Consider the following 21,497-nt stretch of genomic DNA (forward strand, 5'->3'; position numbering starts at 1 on the left):
TCTCCTCTGTTCGTTGAGAAAGAGCAGGAAAAAGAAAGGAATAGACACATTTTATGGGTATTGATCTGGTTGACTGTTCGCTGATGGTTCGCTGATGCCATCAAGTCTTTATCTGTGCACTCCAATTCAGATGTCACATTCTAAAATAATAACCTTCATCATCAGTGAAGGTTGAAAGAAAGATTATATGTAGACAAAGATCAGTTGACAAAATTGCAGGGTTTGGATGTTTTGTTTATGCATGTTCATTGTTCTTTTAAGATGAATTGTCTTAGAGGGAATGCATATTATCATGTCTTCCAAATCCATTTACAAAACAATGCCTGGATTTAGACATATCAGATTTACTTAATTTCAGTGTTAATCAATAAACTGTTGGCATAGAGCTGTGCCTTAGATCTGAAGTGTTTCGTCTTGTAATTATATATAAATATATATATATATATATATATATATATATATATATATATATAAGTTTGGACACCCTATTGAATTACAAGCTTTTCTGTATCAGGACATAATAAAAAAATGATCTGGTCCTTGCAAGGTCTTAAAATAAAAAAAAATAAAAAACCTGAGATGAACAGCAACACTTGACATTTCACACCGTGTCATTACTTATTTACCAAAAAAACAAATGTAAAACCATGGGTGACAAGTAATAAATTTCTGTATGACTTTATCAGTCTCTCAAATTATTCTGGAGGAATTTTGGCCCAGTCTTCTTTACAACAAGTTTCTGCACAGCTCTTGCCTCCTCATTTAAGTCAGGATGAGGTCTAGATTTTGACTGGGATATTGAAACACCTTGATTCTTTTCTTTTCAGCCCTTTTGTTAGAGATTTGCTGTTGTGCTTGGGATCATTGTCCTGTTGCATGATGCAATACTTTAGCTTTTAGATGGATGTCCTCATATTTGACTCAAGAATACTTTGGTACAACAGAGGAGTTCATGGTTGATTCAATGACTGTGAGGTGCCCAGGTCCTGTGGCTACAAAATAAGCCCCAAATCATCAGCCCTTGACCAGCATGTGTGACTTTTGGTATGAGGTGTTTGTTCTGATGTGCTGTTTAGGTTTTTACTAAATGTGCTGCTGTGCCTTATGGCCAAACATCCCCACTCTGGTCTCATCTGTTCAAAGGATATTGTTCTAGAAGTATTATGGATTATTCAGGTGCAACTTTGCAAACCTAAATTATGCTGCCGTGCTTTTTTCAGATAGAAAAGGCTTTCCTCTGGCAAGCCTTCCAAACATGCCATACTTGTCGAATAGTTTTCTCTTTTGTACTGTCATGAACTTTATAATTTAACATGTTAACTCAGGCCTGTCCAGTCTGCAGTGAAGTTCATGGGTGTCTGCCATTCTTCTGAGCATGGTCTGAAGCTGGGGTGACTTTGCTGGGACATCCACTCCTGGGAGAATTATTTGGAATGTCTTCCGCTTTAGAAAGATGGACTTTTTATTAGCAGAGTCTGTAACTTAACCTCTGAATTCATGTTAACAGTAAGGGTGTCCTAACTTTGTCACACATGGCTTTTCCACATTGGCTTTATTTTTATTAAATAACATTGTGTGATATAATGTCATGTGTTGTTCTTCCACTAAGGTTTTATTTTCCAAATTTTTAGACCTGCTAAGGACCAGATATTTTTATGTACAGATACAGAAATCCATGGAATTCAATAGGCTGTCCTATTTTTTTCCCCGCAGAACTGTGTGTGTGTGTGTGTGTGTATGCGTGTATATATATATATATATATATATATATATATATATATATATATATATATATATATATATATACAGACTAAAAGTTTGGACACACCTTTTCATTCAAAGAGTTTTCTTTATTTTCATGACTATGAAAATTGTAGATTCACACTGAAGGCATCAAAACTATGAATTAACACATGTGGAATTATATACATAACAAAAAAGTGTGAAACAACTGAAAATATGTCATATTGTAGGTTCTTCAAAGTAGCCACTTTTTGCTTTGATTACTGCTTTGCACACTCTTGGCATTCTCTTGATGAGCTTCAAGAGGTAGTCACCTGAAATGGTCTTCCAACAGTCTTGAAGGAGTTCCCCGAGAGATGCTTAGCACTTGTTGGCCCTTTTGCCTTCTGTCTGCGGTCCAGCTTACCCCTAAACCATCTCGATTGGGTTCAGGTCCGGTGACTGTGGAGGCCAGGTCATCTGGCGCAGCACCCCATCACTCTCCTTCTTAGTCAAATAGCCCTTGATGCCTTCAGTGTGACTCTACAATTTTCATAGTCATGAAAATAAAGAAAACTCTTTGAATGAGAAGGTGTGTCCAAACTTTTGGTCTGTACTGTATATACACACACACACACACACACACACACACACATTTTTTTTTTTTTTTGGCATATTTGTCACACTTGAATGATTCAGATCATCAAACAAATTTTAATATTACACAAAGATAATGTGAGTAAATACAAGATGCCATTTTGAAATAATGATTTAATTTATTAAGGGAAAAAAGCTGTCCAAACCTGCCTGGTACTATGTGAAAATGTAATTGCCATCTAAGTCTACTAACCACCCGTGGCAGCCACAACTGCAATCAAGGGCTAGCGATAACTGGCCACAAGTCTTTCACATTGCTGTGGAGGATTTTGGCTCACTCTTCTTTGCAGAATTGTTTTAATTCAGCCACACCCGAGGGTTTTCGAGCATGAATGGACTGTTTAAGGTCATGCCACAGCATCTCAATCGGATTTAAGTCTGGACTTTGACTTGGCCACTCCAATACCTTAATTTTGTTTTTCTTGAGCCATTCAGAGGTGGACTTGCTGGTGTGTTTTGGATCATTGTCCTGCTTCATAACCCAAGTGTGCCTTAACTTGAGGTCACAAACTGACTCCCGGACATTCTCCTTCAGGATTTTCTCATAGAGTGCAGAACTCTTCCCAGACTGATGGCAGCTGCTTCTCTAAGATCATTGCTGATGTCTTTCCTCCTTGGCATCCTGTTAACACAACCATAGGAACCAGCAAACTGCCAAAACATCTGCTTTTACAGAGGTGCTCACACTTGCTGATGATCAGTTAATCGAAGGCATTTGACCGGGGGACATTTAGGTTGCGTTCCTGACTATGGAGAGTCAGAGAGCTCTCAAATTTCATCAAGAATATCTTAATTTGTGTTCCAAAGATGAACAAAGGTCTTACGGGTTTGGAACTATGTGAAGGTGAGAAATTAATGATGGAATTTTAATTTTGGGGTTAGCTGTCCCTGTAAGAAAGGTTTTGAATGGGGAGGCTCCCTTCCAATTCCAAAAGGTGTTCCAGACTGGAACTCTTTCACTCAGCGCATTGGTTTCTTTGATTGTTTCTGTTGGCTGAGAGAAAAAATGAATTATTAGCCAGTTTGTATGAGTCTGAAAAATGTCTCATTATCATCAACAACTCTTTATGTGCTGTTAGGCAGAAGGTCGTTTCTGCCATTATACATGACAGCCCCTGGAGGATAAAAAATAAGCGCGGGCTCAGCGGGACTGATCGGAACCAGCGCGGGACCGTGTTCATCTTGCTCGGGCTTCGTTGAGGCCGTAAACGGTCTCATGTTCGTCACAGAAGGCGAAGTGATTTGCCAAAACAGCTTTTTCAACGCTTTTCTGAATTCCCTTCTCATCAAACAATACAGAATGGGATTGAGACAACTGTTTGAATGTGCCAAACACACTGTGACTGGAAAAATGTACACTTGCGTGGTGTAATACTCGTAACTGAAGTGCACTACATTGAGTTTTATTAAGATTCCCCACGCTGTTAACGCCTGGTTCGGCAGCCAGCACAGGAAAAAAGACAAAACGACGATAGTCACAGATTTAGTCACTTTAGATCGCCTCTTAGCGCTGGTGGTGTTTACGTTTTTGTTCGTTATGAAGCGCAGGAGAAGCAGGTAACAGACCGTGATTATTCCGAGCGGAATGAGGAACCCCAGAAGTACTTTTTGCGCGTGATATAAACCCAGCCAAAATTGCGCATCCCCACTCCGGTCGGGAAATTTCACCAGGCACAGTTCTTCGTTGGATACCGTGGCGGTCGTGGAAAATATCGCGTTCGGCAGAGCGGCACCGACCGCTGCAATCCAAATGACTACAGTCATCCACTGCGCGGGAAAACGCAACCGGCGTCTCCTACTTTTTAACGCCGAAGCCACGAGGCAGTATCTCGCGACGCTCATAGCAGTGAGGAAAAACACGCTGGCGTACATGTTCGTAGCCGTGACATAAGAAACTATCTTACACATCGCCTTCCCAAACAGCCAAGTGAAATCCATGGCGTTCTCCACAGCCCAAAAGGGAAGCGTCAACACAAACTGAAAGTCTGTGACCGCCAAACTGGTCACGAAAAAGTTGATAGAAGACTTCTTCCATGCTTGTTTGGACTTCATGAGATAAAGGACGAGGATGTTACCGATTAAACCCAGCGCGCACACAACCGAGTATATGACAGAAATGATGATTCTCAGGACCGCGGATCCGTCTCCCATAAAATCGGGTTTATCCAAATCGGCGAGATCCTGAAAGTCACTCCACGAGATATTAGTCCTGTTCGCCGTGAAGCTCGTGTTGTAATCACTTAACGGCAGACTTCCAGACGCGTAGTCGGTGCGCTCCTCGTGCATCTCAGGAGTCTTCTGCATTGTTCGTATTTAGAGTATTTTCCCCATTCTGTCAGTGTCACTCATTCCTGAATCTTATCATTTCAACATGCCCCGTCTACCCCACTGTCTGTCATTGCCATTACAGCTTTCCGCTGACAATATCGTCTTTGCGCGCACATTGCAACGGTGATATTTAAGACCAAGTGGGTCTTTTAATTCTGTTTCAATATATCTGACTATGAGAGGCTGTTCAACCATATTTTAATGATATTTACCGCACAAATCTGTTGCCCGTGCGTAGCTTCACGCGCACTGACGGCTCGCTGCGTTTTTATAGAGCCAAGTGTCAATGGATTGGATGGCTTGCGCTTTTACGCAGCACAGACAGTGGTGCTCCCTGTGATGCGGTGCTCTGAATGGTTCAATAGAGTGAAGAAGTGGATAAATTCTACAATTAACATCTTAAAGACTTAAGAACTGATGCACCGTATTGAGTTTTGAAGCATTAATTGAGCAGATAGAGGAGACGGTGCTAATTGTTAAAGGTAATCCACTTAATGCCTGTTAGGTTTTGAATTCAATTGCACAAATTAAAGGAGCAGTTATGTGTGCCGTTTTAAAATAAGTTTAAAAATGATAAAGATCCGTTCTTAAACCTTTCTATTTCTCTCTCTATTGTTTTCTTTTTATAATAACCTGTGCTTAAACAAGTGAACACAATTACTTAAAACCACGCTGGCATACTTTCAGTGGAGTGCGATAATGAGGGTGGAATTTAGAATATAATTAGGAGAAGGGTAATTTTCATTCTTGTCATAATTTAATACCGTTTCAAAAAATGTTGTCTTATGTTTTATGCACATGGTATAATGTAAGATACATATGTGCATATAAAGTGCATTTGTTTTTGAAATGATGCATTTTCAGTATGATATTTCTTAATTGAAATGTTGAAAGTTTTCCTGTTCTTACTCTATTTAGTTGCCTTTAGATGCCTATATATATATATATATATATATATATATAAAAAGCTTGATGGTTGTTTTGCACATAAACTGCTCAGATCTAAGGAAGTGATCTCTGCCACTCACCAAATCCTCATCATCAGCTTGTTATGGTGCACATAACCTCTTTAATGAAGCTTTGCAGTGTGTGTGGGATTTATGATTGGATCTGGTTATATGCAGTAAATATGACTGGTTTTCAAAAACATGTTTACTGTAAAACCCTAAAGTCTACCTCAACATTTTTACATCATAAGACAGAATAAGAGTCAGATGTTTTCCATAGCTCAAGTTAAATAATGCATTTGAGGCAGCAGAGATATGAAAGTCTAGTTTGTTAATGCTAAACTAAGATGTTCCACTCTTGTCCATTCTTAAATAATGAGACTAGGTTTCTAACAGCAGCTTGCCCAGCAAAATAGTTTCTTGGCAACCATGTTACGTCAGGTATTGTGACAACTTCAAAGGTCAGTTTGAATCAGACTCCTCATAGAACAGGCTCAATTTTGCGCTTCTGTGCCAGTGGCATATCTTGTTCTTTTCAGTGTGCAGGTGCAAGTGAAGAGTGAGAAGTGCAAGTTCATGGAATTGGATAAAGGAAATTAAATTGGAACATAGCCCAAAATTCTTCATAATGTTTTTATTTATTTAGGCTAAAGCTATTATTATATTTTTTAATTAGTATTTGGATGCATATATTTGGGTACAGGGCATCTATGGCACCCATAATATACAATATAGTTCTGGGAATTCATATTTCTCAAGCAAGTACTGTATTTAACAGCAAGAATAACAGTTTGGTTTACTATTAAATATCACTGTACTAGAGGTTTACAGGTTTCGGCATACTACCCTGAATCTGGAAACAAAACAAGTGAAGATGGAAATAAATTCTGACAAATCCGATTCTGAAATTCTCAAATCAATTAAAAATTGTAACAAATCCTCACTTTTAGGGAGTTATTGACTTAAGCCATCCTCAAACATTGCTCTTGGGCAGATTTATCTACAATGTTGAAGTCCAACAATCAATCTTTAATTAAGTCTCCACTGCAGCTGTTTTTTTGTTTTGTTTTTTTGTGCTCATATGAATAATTCATCAGATCTCCTCATAGTATACAAACAAGGGAACATGGATAGCTGAGGGAGGCGCACAGCAGTCTTGTTCCCTCAGAGCATTTCCTCTGTTCTTTTGAATGGTTTGTCCTCTTACACTGTCTCAACTCATGTTTTCAAAGCTGAACACAAGCCTGTGTGTTATGTTTTGTGTTCAAACCTAGGTCAGACATTTCAGGTGTGACTGGGAACATTTCCCAATGTCACTCTATACAAGAAAGACCAAAACAAACATCTGTTGCTGAACGTTTCATTAAACATGACAAGCTCAAATGGAGTGAAAAGCAAACTAAATGGAAAAGTATGTTGTGCGTTAATATGACCTTTTGTTATGCTCAGTATTCAAATGCAATATGTTAATTTTATTATTATTATTTTTTAATTGAGCAGATTTTATTTGCACAGAAAGCTGAGGTAATCATACATAACCAACCAAGCATTTTTAAATGCATAAATTAAATGAATTTATGCATAGGATTTCAGACCGTATGTGAAACCAGCTGCTTCCAGGGAAGTTTTGGAACTCAAAAAGTAGACATTTCCCAGGGTGCGTCCAACTATTGTTTTTATGTACATGCACATGTACATGTTCTTTGTACATGCACATGTTTAAATATTCTTATTTTGTTTTTGTCATATAGAGTTTTTCAGCCATCTGAATATTCCCCATTCTACCAAAAAGTCCAAAGAAAGCCTCTCAGTTTTTTAAGTTTGATTTCTTGCATTGTCTTAAGGTGTAATTGACTTTGTTGTTTGCTTCAGGTGATGGATGAGCCACAAACTTGTCACAGGTAGCTGCTCCCACTGTGTCATCTACTTTTTCCATTTAGTCAACAGATACACTATTCTGTCATTTTATTTCCCAAAGGAAACCAGTTCCTAGATGAAGCAAACAAGGGCCTTGGATCTACAATGGTGTAAACACATGAACTCTGGATCTCTAACTGTACTGTTCAACAAGTGACTAAATCAGATGTACTGAAACTCAGACTCACTTGGACATGTCATTTCATTTGTGTTACCTAATCCAATTTCTGACTATAAAAGGTTAGACAGAAGTTTATAAAAAATAAATGAATTACATTGAAAAAATAACTATGAAAAGTAAATGTCTATAGTGGTGTTGTGGGAGTTGTTGCTGAATGTCATTGTGACATTCTGTCTATTTAGCAGTACTGTTTTTCATTAACTGAACACAAAACAACTAATTTGCTCTTATTCTTTCCCTATGTTCTGTGTTATTAAAGGGGGTACATTATTTTCCACATACTGTACATTATTGTTTCTCCTCTATTCCCTGCCTTTCTGAAACACATTGTTTTTTTTACAAGGTTTATCGGTCTGTAAAAACGAGATGTGCTCGGATTGGCCAGGTATCCAGTGCATTGTGATTGGCAGAATACCTCAAGTGTCTGATGGAAATGTTACGCACCTTACCATACTGTGAGGCCGTCTCCTGGCACAAAACTCATTATAAACCATGCATTTGTTGCATTCAGTGGGGACATAGTTACTGATTATAATAACTTATACTGTCTTTTTACGCGTTGTGTTGCATGATTACATAAAACCATGTCTATTTGTGAGCTGAGAAATTCCAAACAACAAGCGCTACTCTACACTGCTTAAAAGTAGTGTTTGAATCATCAGTGGCAAATCCTTTAAAAATATATACATTTTCGATTGTATTCTCAATATTTTTGGACAAATACTAAAAAATATATTTAGTTTGGAATATTAGCATAAAAATTTAAGTTTAAGTCACTGTAAGTGTGTTTATGGGTTTTTCATAACAAAGGTCACAACTCCTGGTATAGTTTTGATTTTTTCGTTACTTTCTCTTGTCACAAATTGATCAATGTTTGACACTATATAATATTTCCTGCAAAACAGTGGTCAAATATGAAAAGTACACACTTAGAGCTTTCCAACGATATATTGTTTGTCAATATTAGATCAGGTTAAGTATAGTATATAATTGTTTTAAACATGCAATGACAAATGGGCCCACCCGTGGGCCAGTGACAGTTAACAGGTTAAACATACTTAGACTGTGAGCCAGAAGCACCAGACTGTCCTTGCAAAGTTGGAACCGCCCCATTTTATAGAAACAGACACCTACATTATAGGCTAATTTACTGTCACAGGGAACAGTCCTCATCCTCCATAAAATGCGCTGCACACATCTGTATATTTAGGTTTAACTGTTCCGGAACAGTGTTGTAAATATAGCTTAACCGCTGTTTTCTAGTTGTGTCCTCTTTTGGAAGGCCAAACAAAGTAGTTTCGCTTTCACATCAAAATACACAGCGACTCCACAATATGGCAGCGGCGGCAACAGCAAGAATGAAAGTTACGCCTTCTTTCTTTGCGTGAATATTTGGGCGGCGTTATGCAAATCTTCCCACACAGTCATGTAGACATGTGAGGGTGTGTTAGAACTAGGGGGCGTATTTACGATCGGTTGATTCTTAACTTTTATAAAGAATATCTCTTTGGATTTGAGATTTTAGTCTTCGGAACAGATCTTCTTTATGCACCAAGAGCTTGTAACACTCCAAAGAGAAAGGAAAAATTTAAATCGCATCATATGATCCCTTGAAATCTGTGTAAGAAAAAATAACATTTCACTACAAAATATTCTAGACAGGTTTGTATGCATTAATTATAGATAGAAATACCAGACATTTAAAGTGAAAAACAATAAATGAGCGCCTTTGACTATTTATATGGACAAAGATGGATAAAACATTCATTAGAATATTTACTTTTGTATTCCACAGAAGAAAAAAAAAAACTCTGAGTGGTTTGGAACAACACGAGGATGAGTAAATGAACAGAATTTTCATTTTTGGATAGACTACAAGTCTCCTGAGCCATGAAATGAAAAGAGTTTGTTCTTTGAGAATATCTGTGAGCTGGATAACTGACTCTCTACAAGCCATTTTCACAAGCAACCTTTTACCAAATCACTTTAGGTTCAGTAAATAAATACACAAACATATAAATAAATATCCTGGTGATTTTTGAGAGATCTCGGGGAATAGCTTCATACAAATAGCTGTCATGCCAAAAGTATGAATTAGATAAAGCCTCTTGGATTTCAACGCCCTTGAATAAATACTCTGTAGGTGCTTGAGCTGTGTAATTATGCCTTCAAGCACAAGAATTCCTTGATGAAAAAGACACTACACGGATTGCATCAAGGGCATTTATTTGAAGCTGCCTGTTTATTCAGACTTACTCTGCCAAGGCATGAGCACAGCCAATTTAATCATCTGAAATGCACAAACCATGGCTGTATGAGTTGTAGTCTAAAGAGTCTAAAGACTACAGAACTGCTAAAAATGTGTCCATTCATGCAACTCTGAACCAGAAAACATGCCCCAAAAAATATCACCCATTTTCATGAATCTTTTAATTACTTTACAAGAAGATCATTGAGAGTAGCTCAAAGACATTCATTGGACTAATAGTTAATCGTTTTGAACTGAGTCTATATGTTATTATTTCTGTCTATTATATAAGTAATATAATTATTTGTAATATAGTATTATGTTTGGCCTAAATAGTGCCACAGGAATTAGTTCATTAGAAAATGAAGCATAAAATGTCTCTCACTTTAATGATAGCATCTGTTCAACACACTTTAGACATCTGTGTAACAAAGTTTAGAAAGGCATTCATTGATTATTAGATCGTTCAACAACAAATCCACATGGGAATTCCAGGAACATCAAGTTCAAGAAAAACACAGTCACAGATCTTTAAAGAGATTTCTGTGTGGTACAGAATGGTGTGTGTGTTGCGGGTGCTAATTAAGATCAATTCTGTTTACTTGAGATCAGAGGTCCATTACTTGGCTCTAATAACCTCTCATCGCTGATGAAACTTTTGGCCGATTTTGAAATCCATCCAATCCGATGATGCCTTTTGTAATGGAGGCAATAACTGTTGCCAGCGGTTACGTTATGACAGATGGAAAATGAAGCCCGAATAATGCTGACAGGCCCTGAGGATCTCCTGTCAGTTTTGGGGTTTTAATCCCGCATCCAGCATTGCATTTGTGTGCTGACAGGAACTGTGCACTTCTTCAGTCTATATTGGATTAAGATTAGAAAGGTTCTTCTTTGATCCAGGGGAAATCAATCAGTTAGAGCAATGATGCACGATGGCAATGCTTGTTGTATAAGTTGAAAAAAAAATTTAAATTGACTTTTTTTTTTATTATTAATGTGATCACTATTAATAAATACCTAATATTCTTGCTCTAGGAGCCTGGTAAATTGCTCTATATTTTTAAACATCAGAGAAAGTAAAATGTTCTCATTTGCAAATATAGTAACTCATTTTTATAAAAGTGGTTTCATTTTTTTGCTCTAAGATATGTTTTCTTATGTCTTGGTATGAAGCTCAGTAAAAGAGAGTCTTCACACGTTTGTGAGGTGTTGGTGCAGCAGGAGACTGCAATCGTGCGTTCTGCTTTGAAGCCCCTGCTTTACTTCTGAAGGTGTGAAAAACTGTTAGTCACTTTCTGTGAGGGCTACATGTCCCCCAATGAGATTTCTCTTTCAAGACACTTCTGAACTCTTGTCACAAAGATCCCCTCTTAGACTCATTTTAATAGAGGAGGAAAGTTTGAGAAATAGTCTGATAATACTGCAGCGTCCTCTGTTTACTCTAAATGGTACCATAACTGGACTCTTATGTTCGGTCTACAACATTAATAGTGTTGATTACTGCAGAAAACAAAAGCTTGTCGCATATTTGTAAAATACGATCCCTTACTAAGGAAGTCTTTAGGGATAACCGCTGCTGTCCATTGATTGTCCAATAGCATTTTGCAAGTGCCTTTCTGTCAATGTAATTTGAGTAATACAATTTATTTTCATTATGAATTGACGAAATGCCACAGATACAGTCAGTAGAGTGTTTACCACTCACCCTCAGCTTTAAAGCACTTTTATTTTTTAAAGTTCTGCTCTCATATGAACACCATTTAAGGTTATGGCAGTATTATAAGGTAATTATTGCAAAATAATTGCATTTCTCTGTTGGTTTTATATTCTTCAAATAGGGATATGAAACTGTGAACTTGTTTAAATTTGCAAAATCAAATGCATCACATTGTGTGCAAACCCTCCTACACGTGCAAACCTTTTGATGTTGCTCTGACCACAAATTAACCCAATTACATAGGTTTTTTTCCTCAGAGCTCTTACATTTGGTGTTGTTGGATGTCTGAGGTAACACATTGACTTTGGCTGAGAAAACAGGCAGCAAGATGGATGTTTGCAGATATTTGATTATGTATTACTTCATGGCATTCACCTTTTTCAAAGTGGCAGGTAATTGTTATTTATCTGTCACAGAGTTTGATTAAAAAGTTCACCAGTCATATTCATCAGTTTGTTTTTGTTGAATCCGTAACCACCTTTAAAATCTCTATTTCAGCTTGCAATGAGGTGTCCATTATCGGAGGCAAAGATGTAAAAAACAAACAACCATGGATGGTGTCTATTCAGAAGAACCAGAAGCATATGTGTGGAGGAATCCTGATTAAAGACCAGTGGGTTTTAACTGCAGCATGTTGCAAAGAGTAAGGCAACCACTTTCGGCATATTAATAAACTTGTAATGTATTTATGAAGTATAATATAATCGGTTACACTTTATTTTGATAGTTCACTTTCTACTAAGTTCAGACATTCTACTAACTAAATTTGCAACATGTCAACTAACTCTCAGAGCTGACTGTTAGGTTAGGTTTAGGGTTAGTTAAATAAGTTGATATATACTTGCAGAGATTCATATAGTCATGTTTAATGTTGTATGTTGTGGGCCTATCAAAGTAAAGTGTTAGAAGGTATTAAGCAGACAGTCTACTAATACTAATGACTGCTAGTTAACATGTGGTTGCAAAGTTACTGTTAGTAGAATGAAAGTGGACTATCAAAATAAAGTGTTACCATATAATCTTTCAAAAGGAAAAGTAAATTTACAAATAAGATCATTTATATTATATTTGTGTGTGTGTACCCCCCCCCCCCCTTTAATTCTAAGCTCTTGATTTTTTAACTTAGCTAGTGCTCAATAAAGTATCTGCACCTAAGCACACTTAATTCGTTTTTCTGTTTCAGAAAAAACATGAAATCTGTGACCGTTCTCATAGGATCTCTGTCTCTGAGTAAAGGCACTCAGCGTGTTGGCATCCTCAGTTACGAGTACCCCAAAACCTTCAATGAAAGAACTAAAGAAGATGACATCATGCTCATTAAGGTAAAGATGAACTGAATGTGGTTGTTGTTTAGACATGGTGAGCTTATGACTCTTTTCACATAATGCTTTTGTGCGTTGCCTTTTGTTCTACAGCTAAACAAAAAAGTGAAAGCAAAAACCAAAAAAATCCCTAAAAAGGAAAAAGATGTTCCACCTGGAACAAACTGTGTTGTGACAGGTTGGGGAACTACTGATTCTAATGACAAGGAACCTTCTGATAAACTGCAAATGTTGGAGGTGTCAGTGATGCGCAGGGAACGGTGCAACATCTACTACAAAGATAATCCTGTGATCACAGAAGACATGCTGTGTGCAGGAGGCAAGCAAGACAATACAGGCACCTGTTGGGTATGTTATATTGTGGTCTGATTTATGGCTGGTTGTAGGCTCTTTGAAATAATCCTTTTACCAGTTGAAAGGAAGAAGAAACTTGTGTTCTTTTTTTTCAGGGAGATTCCGGTGGACCTCTGGAATGTAAGAACAATCTAGTTGGAGTGGTATCAGGGTCAAAAGTATGCGGTAATCCGAAGAAACCAACTGTTTACACCTTTCTCTCCAAAAGACACATCTTCTGGATCAATAACATACTGAAAAAGAAATCCAACAGCACATCCTTTTAAGAAGCTAAACATTTCCAGCATGTAGACTGTTGATTACTTAAGATTGCTGTAACTAAAAAAAAAAAAGCTTTTTGAATTAAGATTAAACGTATATTCACAAAGCAATACCTGATTATTTTTCACACTTTTTAACATGTAGTAAAATTGAGTAATATGTATCCAATATTGCATTAATTAAAACTTAGTGAAGAATACTTTTCCAGTATGCTTTATTTTTAATGGACCCAATCATGGTTAAACAAGATGACCTACACTGACTGGTACACATTATATTTCCTTTTTATGGTTTGTTTGTTTTTTTCTTCTTCCGAAATGTGATAGATTAAATTTCAAATACTATACTTAATGAGTGAATGTGTTATTTAATTAGTAATGCTTTCTTTATCTGTCTTCCATTACATTGAACACATTTTATATTAACACCAAAGCACATAGAGTATACTCCCACTGGCTTTTATAATATTCTTTGTATGCAAACACAATCACACAAATCAGGTATTTGTGTGAATGACTTTTGTGCACCATCTTTATATACCCTATATTTACTTCAACTTGTGGAAATTCGATTCATCATGGCACGGTTTATTGTGGTTTAAAACTACAAAAGAAGACCTATGTATACTATAATATTAGCTAATGTGTGTTTTTACTGTGAATGTAGCCTACATTTAAATCCGTAAAACTTAAAAGGTGTTACTATTTTGTGTTAAAATTTGGCAACCACAGCTAGCTATTTTTTTTTTACAGTTTATGTCATACCATTAAAGATAGGATGAAGGGACACGGTATCAGCAATATCCTTGAGTCATGGGTATCTCTGAAATCTTCTCGCTGTGGATGTTACGTTGTAGGGACTTTAATCAGTCTAAGTGGAGACACAATTTACCAGTCAATATAATCAGAATATTTTGTGTGCCATATGCGGAATACGCTCTCAGCTAGGCTAGAGCTCAAAGTGGATAACATTCAAAGGTCTTCCGTCGAAAGCATATGATGCAAGACCCTCTCCAAATCTGCTTTTCGCAGAAGGACGAGAGAAGAGAGAAAATGCCAGAAGACCTGAGTGAAATGGAGTGGCAGTACTACCCCCTCCTGGACAGAAAACTTCAATTATCAAGCATGCACTTGAACTCATTTTAGAGAAGATTCCTCTGAGAGATTATGTGTTTGTTTCTGAGGTGAGAGACCTTCTATTTCTTTACATTTTTAATTCCTTCAGGAACAACCCTCCAAACATAACCCAAGCCAAGTGTGTCTAAAGTAATTACTGATTCCCTCATTTGCCTTTCAGTGTTGTTTTGAAATCTTAAAATCTTTCATCACATTTATTTTTTATTTAGTTTTAAACTGGACAGTGAAGGAGGGATGCTGTCCTAGTGCTGGCATATTTTGACATGCTTATTAAAATGCTGGTTTGCATGTATGTCTGCAATACATTATTTATGATGGGGGGGAGGGGGGCTGTTTACTGAAGATGAATATTCATAATTACTGAAATATTTAGTACCACTAACAACATGACCAGTATGCATTGTCTACACAAAATCAAGAGCTCCCATCCTGTTGGGATCTTTCATATTTCAAGCCTGGGAAATTTTTTGATTAAAAGCTGAGCTTCATTGTACTTGGTTTGTGACATATAGCTTTTCCGGTACATTGGTAGCTCAGTGGAATCTTCCTGCAGCTTCAGTTATTGAAGTGAGGTGAGGTGAGGGGCCATGTCAACTCTAAGCCTCTCTCCAATCCAAACCTTTATTTAGCCACTGTATGAGGGGATAAACCTGAATATTGGCCATGAAGATGAGTGTGGAGGAAGCAGAATAAACAGCCCTCTACAGATTCTTGTTTCAATGAATATGCAGAAACACATGGCTTTGGAAAAGACTCTAATTATTCTGTACTCTGTAGGCCATTTGGTATAATTCTGGGAGAGACAGTAGAAATGTTGTCATCTTTGGTTGCAGCTAGGCTACAATTGAGAAAAGTACACAGTAAATGGTGCAGCCTATGATTGTTTTGAAGAAGCATGTATTTAGAAGCCTCTATATTATAATTTGTAGGTTGAATGTCACATTTTCATTTTTAATGTATTATAAAATGTATTCATTATATTTTTTGTTATATTATATTATACATTTTTGTAGCTTCCTATATATATATGATTATTATCAAAAAAGGCTTTGGGATGATAAGATTTATTTATTTTGAAAGAAGTCTCTTTTGCTCACAAAGGCTGCATTTATGTGATCAGTAATACAAGTAAAACTGCAAGATTGTGAAATACTATTACAATTAAAGAAAATAAAAAAATTATATATATTTTGAAATTTAATTTATTTTGGTGATGGCAAAGCTGAATTTTTTAGAAGCCATTAATCCAGTCTTCAGTGTCACATGATCTTTACAAAATCATTTTTAATATGCTGATTTTCTGCTGTGCTATTTAATATTTTTTATGAAAATTATTATACATATATTTTTATTGAAAATCTTATTGACCTTACTGAATGTATGTATGTATGTATATATATATATATATATATATATATATATATATATATATATATATATATACAGTACAGACCAAAAGTTTGGAAACATTACTATTTTTAATGTTTTTGAAAGAATTTTCTTCTGTTCATCAAGCCTGCATTTATTTGATCAAAAATACAGAAAAAAACAGTAATATTGTGAAATATTATTACAACTTAAAATAATAGTTTTCTATTTGAATATACTTTATTCCTGTGATGCAAATCTGAATTTTCAGCATCATTACTCCAGCCTTCAGTGTCACATGTAACATCCAGTCTATCACATGATCATTTAGAAATCATTCTAATATTCTGATTTAATATGAGTGTTGGAAACAGTTCTGCTGTCTAATATATTTGATGAATAAAAGGTTAAAAAGAAATGCATTTATTCTAATAATATATATTCTAATAATATATTTTCTTTACTATCACTTTTTATCAATTTAACACATCCTTGCTGAATAAAAGTATTGATTTTATAAAAAAAAAAAGAAAAAAAATTACTGACCAGTAGTATATATTGTTATTACAAAATATTTATATTTAAAAAAAAAACATTTTTTACTTTTTATTCATCAAAGTATCCTAAAAAAGTATCACATGTTCTGAAAAAATATTAAGCAGCAGAACTGTTTCCAACTTTGATAATGAATCATCATATTAGAATGATTTCTAAAGGATCATGTGATAATGATCCTAAAAATTCAGCTTTGCATCACAGAAATAAATGATAATTTAAAGTATAATAAATTTAAAAACAATTATTTTAAATTGTAATAATATATCACAATATTATTTTTTTTCTGTATTTTTGATCAAATAAATGCAGGCTTGATGAGCAGAAGAAACTTCTTTCAAAAACATTAAAAATATTAATGTTTCCAAACTTCTGGTCTGTACTGTATATATATATATGTATGTATTTTTTTTTCAAATAGAATCAGAACTTGTGTTGCAAGTGTTGCAACTTGTTTATGAAGCCTGGGGCTGTGTTGCTTTTTGTAAGCTCTTTTCATATTCTCCTCATAACAATTTTTTTTATAGGTAACCTAAATTAGTTTCCCTGTGGTTTGAACTTATTGTTGTGTTGATTATCTTTTTGCTTGTGGCAATAGACCACCAAGGCACAGACCCACCACACCAACCTAAAAGACAAGCATGGTATTGGTGTTATTCTTTGCTCTGGTGCTGCTGCATAACCACAGATGTGTTACAGCACTGAAGAAATTACGAGGGTGGACTGTAGGATTAGCCCTACTGTCAGCGGTTTTTTTTTTTTTTTTGGACAATAAAAGCCTAAATTACACAATGAAGCATGAATGTGCTTGATGTTACAGCAAATGATACTAATATAAGCCTTTATTTGTCCCTAGTGGTTTATTTGGAAAGAAATAGCAAAAACTCTTTCTGTCAGCAGCTGTTTTTCTTCTCCAATGTGAGTCGGTGGGCCACACAGTTCTATTTGATGCCATATGTGTTGTACTATATTGTCAAGAGTATAAACGTTCTGAATGAATATGTGATGTAGATTATTGGTAGCCAAATAAGGGTTTAAAGTCGCAGGACGCGTCCACCTCGCGGCGCCCTTCCCCAGCACTGCTGCACCGGATAGTGGGTCAGCGTCGAATCCACACGTTTGGCTTCAGACCCCGAGGACACGTTTATGGTCCCAGTGGAATGTAGGCTATTACATATCGCTCACAACATCTATTTATTGCCTATATGCATAACCATAAAGATATCTGCTCCCGAGCATTTACTGACAGCAGTACATTTTTCCTCAGACAGAATAACACTCTCGAGAACAGTTTATTACAACGATAAAATACATTAAAATGAATTTATTTTAAAGAGTATTTTAGCAGAAAACACTATATATATATATATATATATATATATATATATATATATATATATATATATATATATATATACGTGTGTGTGTTATAAGCCTATATATAGTACACATAGCCTATTATTATTATGTAGACTCATTAGATTTTAATTAACTCATAAATTAAAACCCGCATTTGACTGATGTGCTAAATTAATGACGTGTTATGTAATGACGTTTGTCAGTATTTCAGTGGAATTAGTTGGCAGTCAATTGATGAAAATAAGTCAGTTGGTTATTGATTAAAATTCTCAGATACACAAACGTTTGCAAATTACAAAATGTACAAATAGCAGAAGAACAGATCAAGCATTTTTATGCTTCCTATAATTTACCCTGATGTTAACAACTTATACAAACACACACACACACACAGACACACACACATTTATTTTTACATTTAGGATTATTTTAAAGGAAAAATTTTTTTTTTCTTTTAAAATAATCCTACAGGTATTGATGTTCCTCTAATTAACGACTAATGCAGATATAAGGTTAACATTATTGTATACCATAGTAAAATGTTGTAAGGGGAATAAAACATGTTTCGTGCACTGTAACGTTAAATGTGTATATACAGTCAAGCTCGGTCACGAGGACACATTGATGGTGACGTCACTCGATCTGCCCGGGGAACAATCAGAGGCAGCGCGAGCGCTACTTGAATGGATTGTTGTCGGTGAATAACTTTGCTCCTGGTTTCTCCCCTTTTGCCCGCCGCTCGCATTTTCTCTTTTAATATCCACGACTCCAAATAGAACTAAATTGTATATGAAGCACTTAACACCATTCGGAAAAGTGTGTTAGCGACAAACCCCTGAGGTCTGTGTGCGCGGCTTAACTTTTGCAAAGTGGGTAAGTGCAGAAATCTAAACACTCTTTTCCCGTATATTTTTCCTTCCAATGTCAAACTATTTCCATTAGAACTCCGCTGAACTTTAGAAGCGAGCGTTTCAGGCTTCAGGCTGCCGAACAAAATAGCTGTAATTTCGCTTCAGTGTTACATTTACATGCCAATGTTGTTTACAATCATCATTCCTGTCAGCTATAGTTGAACACAATGTTGCCATTGTTCCTCAGTGAAGCGCGCGGTAAGTCCTGTTTGCTTTTCTTATCTTGTTGGAGTCTTTCTGAACACTCCATCCAAACTTTTGACTTTCCCGTGGAGACTCCTCAGGAATATCCAAGAATATCAGTGACCCCGGTTTATGTGTAATTATGGAGCTCACAGAGTGTCTGGACTCTTGACATGTTTTTTTTTTTTTTTTTGTACAACTTTGAAGTAACACAAAATGCTCTGACATTGTAAACTTTGCACAGTGACCACACATTAGATTCAGTACTCCTGCCACTGGGGCCACTGTAACTTGATCCATCTCTGTGCTTTGCCTCCAAGAGCTTGGTCCTAGTTTTGCCATTTATAACAGTGCTGACCTGATCCTTAGTTTCCGCCGCATTAAGCAACAGTTTGCTTTGGAGTATGTGTGTATGACTAACTAAAGTTTGATTTTATTCAGGTGTCCTGGGATCTGTTGGAATCTGAATGGACTAATATGAAGAGCCTGAAGGCAAAGTTTAGGAAAAGTGATGTAAGTATTACCTAGTGTGCTTTTAGCTGGTTTTTGCGAACTAAATGGTGTTGTATAGGTCTAATACACTTAAATTAAGACTTGTATAAACTATCCCTCTATGAAGTTAGACAATAATTGAACAACTTAATAATGTATGACATTTTTAATTCACATATTTTCGTTCATTTGGAATTTTAGGTGTAGTTTCATAGTCAGCTTGTATGAATGTTCTAGACTGGGGTGAATGACTCAGAATCAGACATGTCTGCAGCTTTATGATGATGACTGAGTCATAACTGGGAGTATAATTTTAAGGCTGAGAATATATGCACTCCCAAAAAATGAATGACAAAAAATAAATAAAACAAGCCTCGGTGGAGCTTCCTGCCACCAGATGTGATTCAGCAATCATTTCTAAGCCTATAATAGAACTTCATCAGTCTCAGGCTGAAGTATTGGAATGTACTTGAACGAAACGTTATTGCTTATAATTGCATGTTTTGGCTTGCCAAATCATTGCCTTTTGGGCTGAGTCAGCGGATAGAGATTACTGTGAAATTCTATGTGATCATCAAACCGCAGAACTAAGCTGAGTTTTAATATACTTTCTGCCAGCACATGGTCACATTGGCATTTTGAACATTCACATGGAATGTTGTTAAGAGCAAGCCTGCCATAGCCACATTCACAGCTCTTAATATAATTTTTTTTCCTTGTATGGTGTAGAAGACATGCTTTACTGTTTTTATCTTTACTGAAAGGTGGGTGGGTGTTTACTTGCACAACAGTGTGGTTGCCCAGGAACAAAACTTTGACATTTTTTATATTAAAAAAAAACATTATATTGCATGTGTGTGTGTATATATATATATATATATATATATATATATATATTAGAGACATAACGTTATGAAAATTTCTTATCCCAATTATGTTGACCAAAATTATTGTGGTTATCAGTATTATCATGGTACTGTTAAAATGTGCTGGAAATGTTCAAAAAGTACTGAAACGTAAATTGTTTCACTGAGTTTTATATTTTAAATCAACAAATGACTTATGGTTTGCATGAACACTAATAAAATAACATTGTCGATGCTGTCCGGATTTTAAATGACAACATGACTAACAACTGTTTATTTAATAATGTACTAAATGTTTAAATAAAACTTTGAAAGGTTTTATTTAAGGTAAACCTCACATTCCATCCTTTAAATAAAAGGGTTAAGTCAAAATGATAACAGATTAATAGATCATTAGGGCTGTCACGGTAAAAAATTTTGCTGGACGATAAATTGTCCAAGAAATTATCGCGATAAACTATAATATTGTCGTTCTAAGACCAATTTCATCTAATATAATGATAATGGCATAATAACACAGGTACACCTTTTCAGAGATCAGTAGACTTTTATTTTATGGCAGATTCAGAGAAAGAAATACCAACATGTTGACTTTGTGTGGCTTAAAATTAATTAATTTTGTATGTTATATTATGTTTATATGCCAGTTGCTCATATTGACCGTTTAACCGTTAACCGAAAGTAAACATTTTGACCTATGAAGGGGCTGGTCACATCAGGTCTTTTAAAAAAAAAAATTGGTGCTAGAGTTGTTATTTCAAATGCGGTATAGGCGCCCATAATGGAAGCGATGCGCTCGCAATGCGCTCGTTTTTTCCAGGCGCGTCTGCACCGCATCTAGTTAAAAATATCTCAGCTTTTCAGAATGATGCAAGCACACTAGGTCATGTGACAAGAACTAACTCAATCAGCTTCCCTCAGGGTGAAATTCCCTGTTGTTTTTTAAAAATGGGCTTTTTTAGTTCTTTTT

General features: G+C 35.9%; 3 protein-coding genes across 3 annotated transcripts in view; 2 read left to right on the plus strand and 1 right to left on the minus strand.

The window, feature by feature from the left end:
• Positions 1-3,278: 3,278 nt before the first annotated feature.
• Positions 3,279-4,931, minus strand: LOC132116689 (relaxin-3 receptor 1-like). Its single transcript, XM_059525555.1, has one exon. It carries the CDS (start codon positions 4,681-4,683, stop codon positions 3,445-3,447), a length of 1,239 nt encoding a protein of 412 aa, XP_059381538.1. The 5' UTR covers positions 4,684-4,931; the 3' UTR covers positions 3,279-3,444.
• Positions 4,932-11,953: 7,022 nt separating this feature from the next.
• Positions 11,954-13,854, plus strand: LOC132116691 (granzyme K-like). Its single transcript, XM_059525556.1, has 5 exons — positions 11,954-12,112; positions 12,219-12,363; positions 12,904-13,042; positions 13,136-13,390; positions 13,492-13,854. Exons 1-5 carry the CDS (start codon positions 12,049-12,051, stop codon positions 13,660-13,662), a joined length of 774 nt encoding a protein of 257 aa, XP_059381539.1. The 5' UTR covers positions 11,954-12,048; the 3' UTR covers positions 13,663-13,854.
• A 4,850-nt stretch (positions 13,855-18,704) lies between these two features.
• Positions 18,705-21,497, plus strand: part of rai14 (retinoic acid induced 14) — a 49,804-nt gene continuing 47,011 nt past the window's right edge. The window contains exons 1-2 of the mRNA XM_059526222.1: positions 18,705-18,948; positions 19,611-19,682. Of these exons, the coding sequence (XP_059382205.1) occupies positions 19,647-19,682 (36 nt within the window). The 5' untranslated portion in view covers positions 18,705-18,948; positions 19,611-19,646. The remainder of the gene's footprint in view (positions 18,949-19,610; positions 19,683-21,497) is intronic.

The sequence above is a fragment of the Carassius carassius genome, chromosome 36 (assembly GCF_963082965.1).
Source record: "Carassius carassius chromosome 36, fCarCar2.1, whole genome shotgun sequence".
NCBI classification, from domain to species: Eukaryota; Metazoa; Chordata; class Actinopteri; order Cypriniformes; family Cyprinidae; genus Carassius; species Carassius carassius.

Bases quoted from the DNA above. Each gene is read 5' to 3' on its own strand.
- LOC132116689 (XM_059525555.1), bottom strand. From the start codon at position 4,683: ATGCAGAAGACTCCTGAGATGCACGAGGAGCGCACCGACTACGCGTCT.
- LOC132116691 (XM_059525556.1), top strand. From the start codon at position 12,049: ATGGATGTTTGCAGATATTTGATTATGTATTACTTCATGGCATTCACC. The intron at 12,113-12,218 runs GTAATTGTTATT...TCTCTATTTCAG, and splicing joins CACCTTTTTCAAAGTGGCAG to CTTGCAATGAGGTGTCCATT. The intron at 12,364-12,903 runs GTAAGGCAACCA...TTTCTGTTTCAG, and splicing joins ACTGCAGCATGTTGCAAAGA to AAAAAACATGAAATCTGTGA.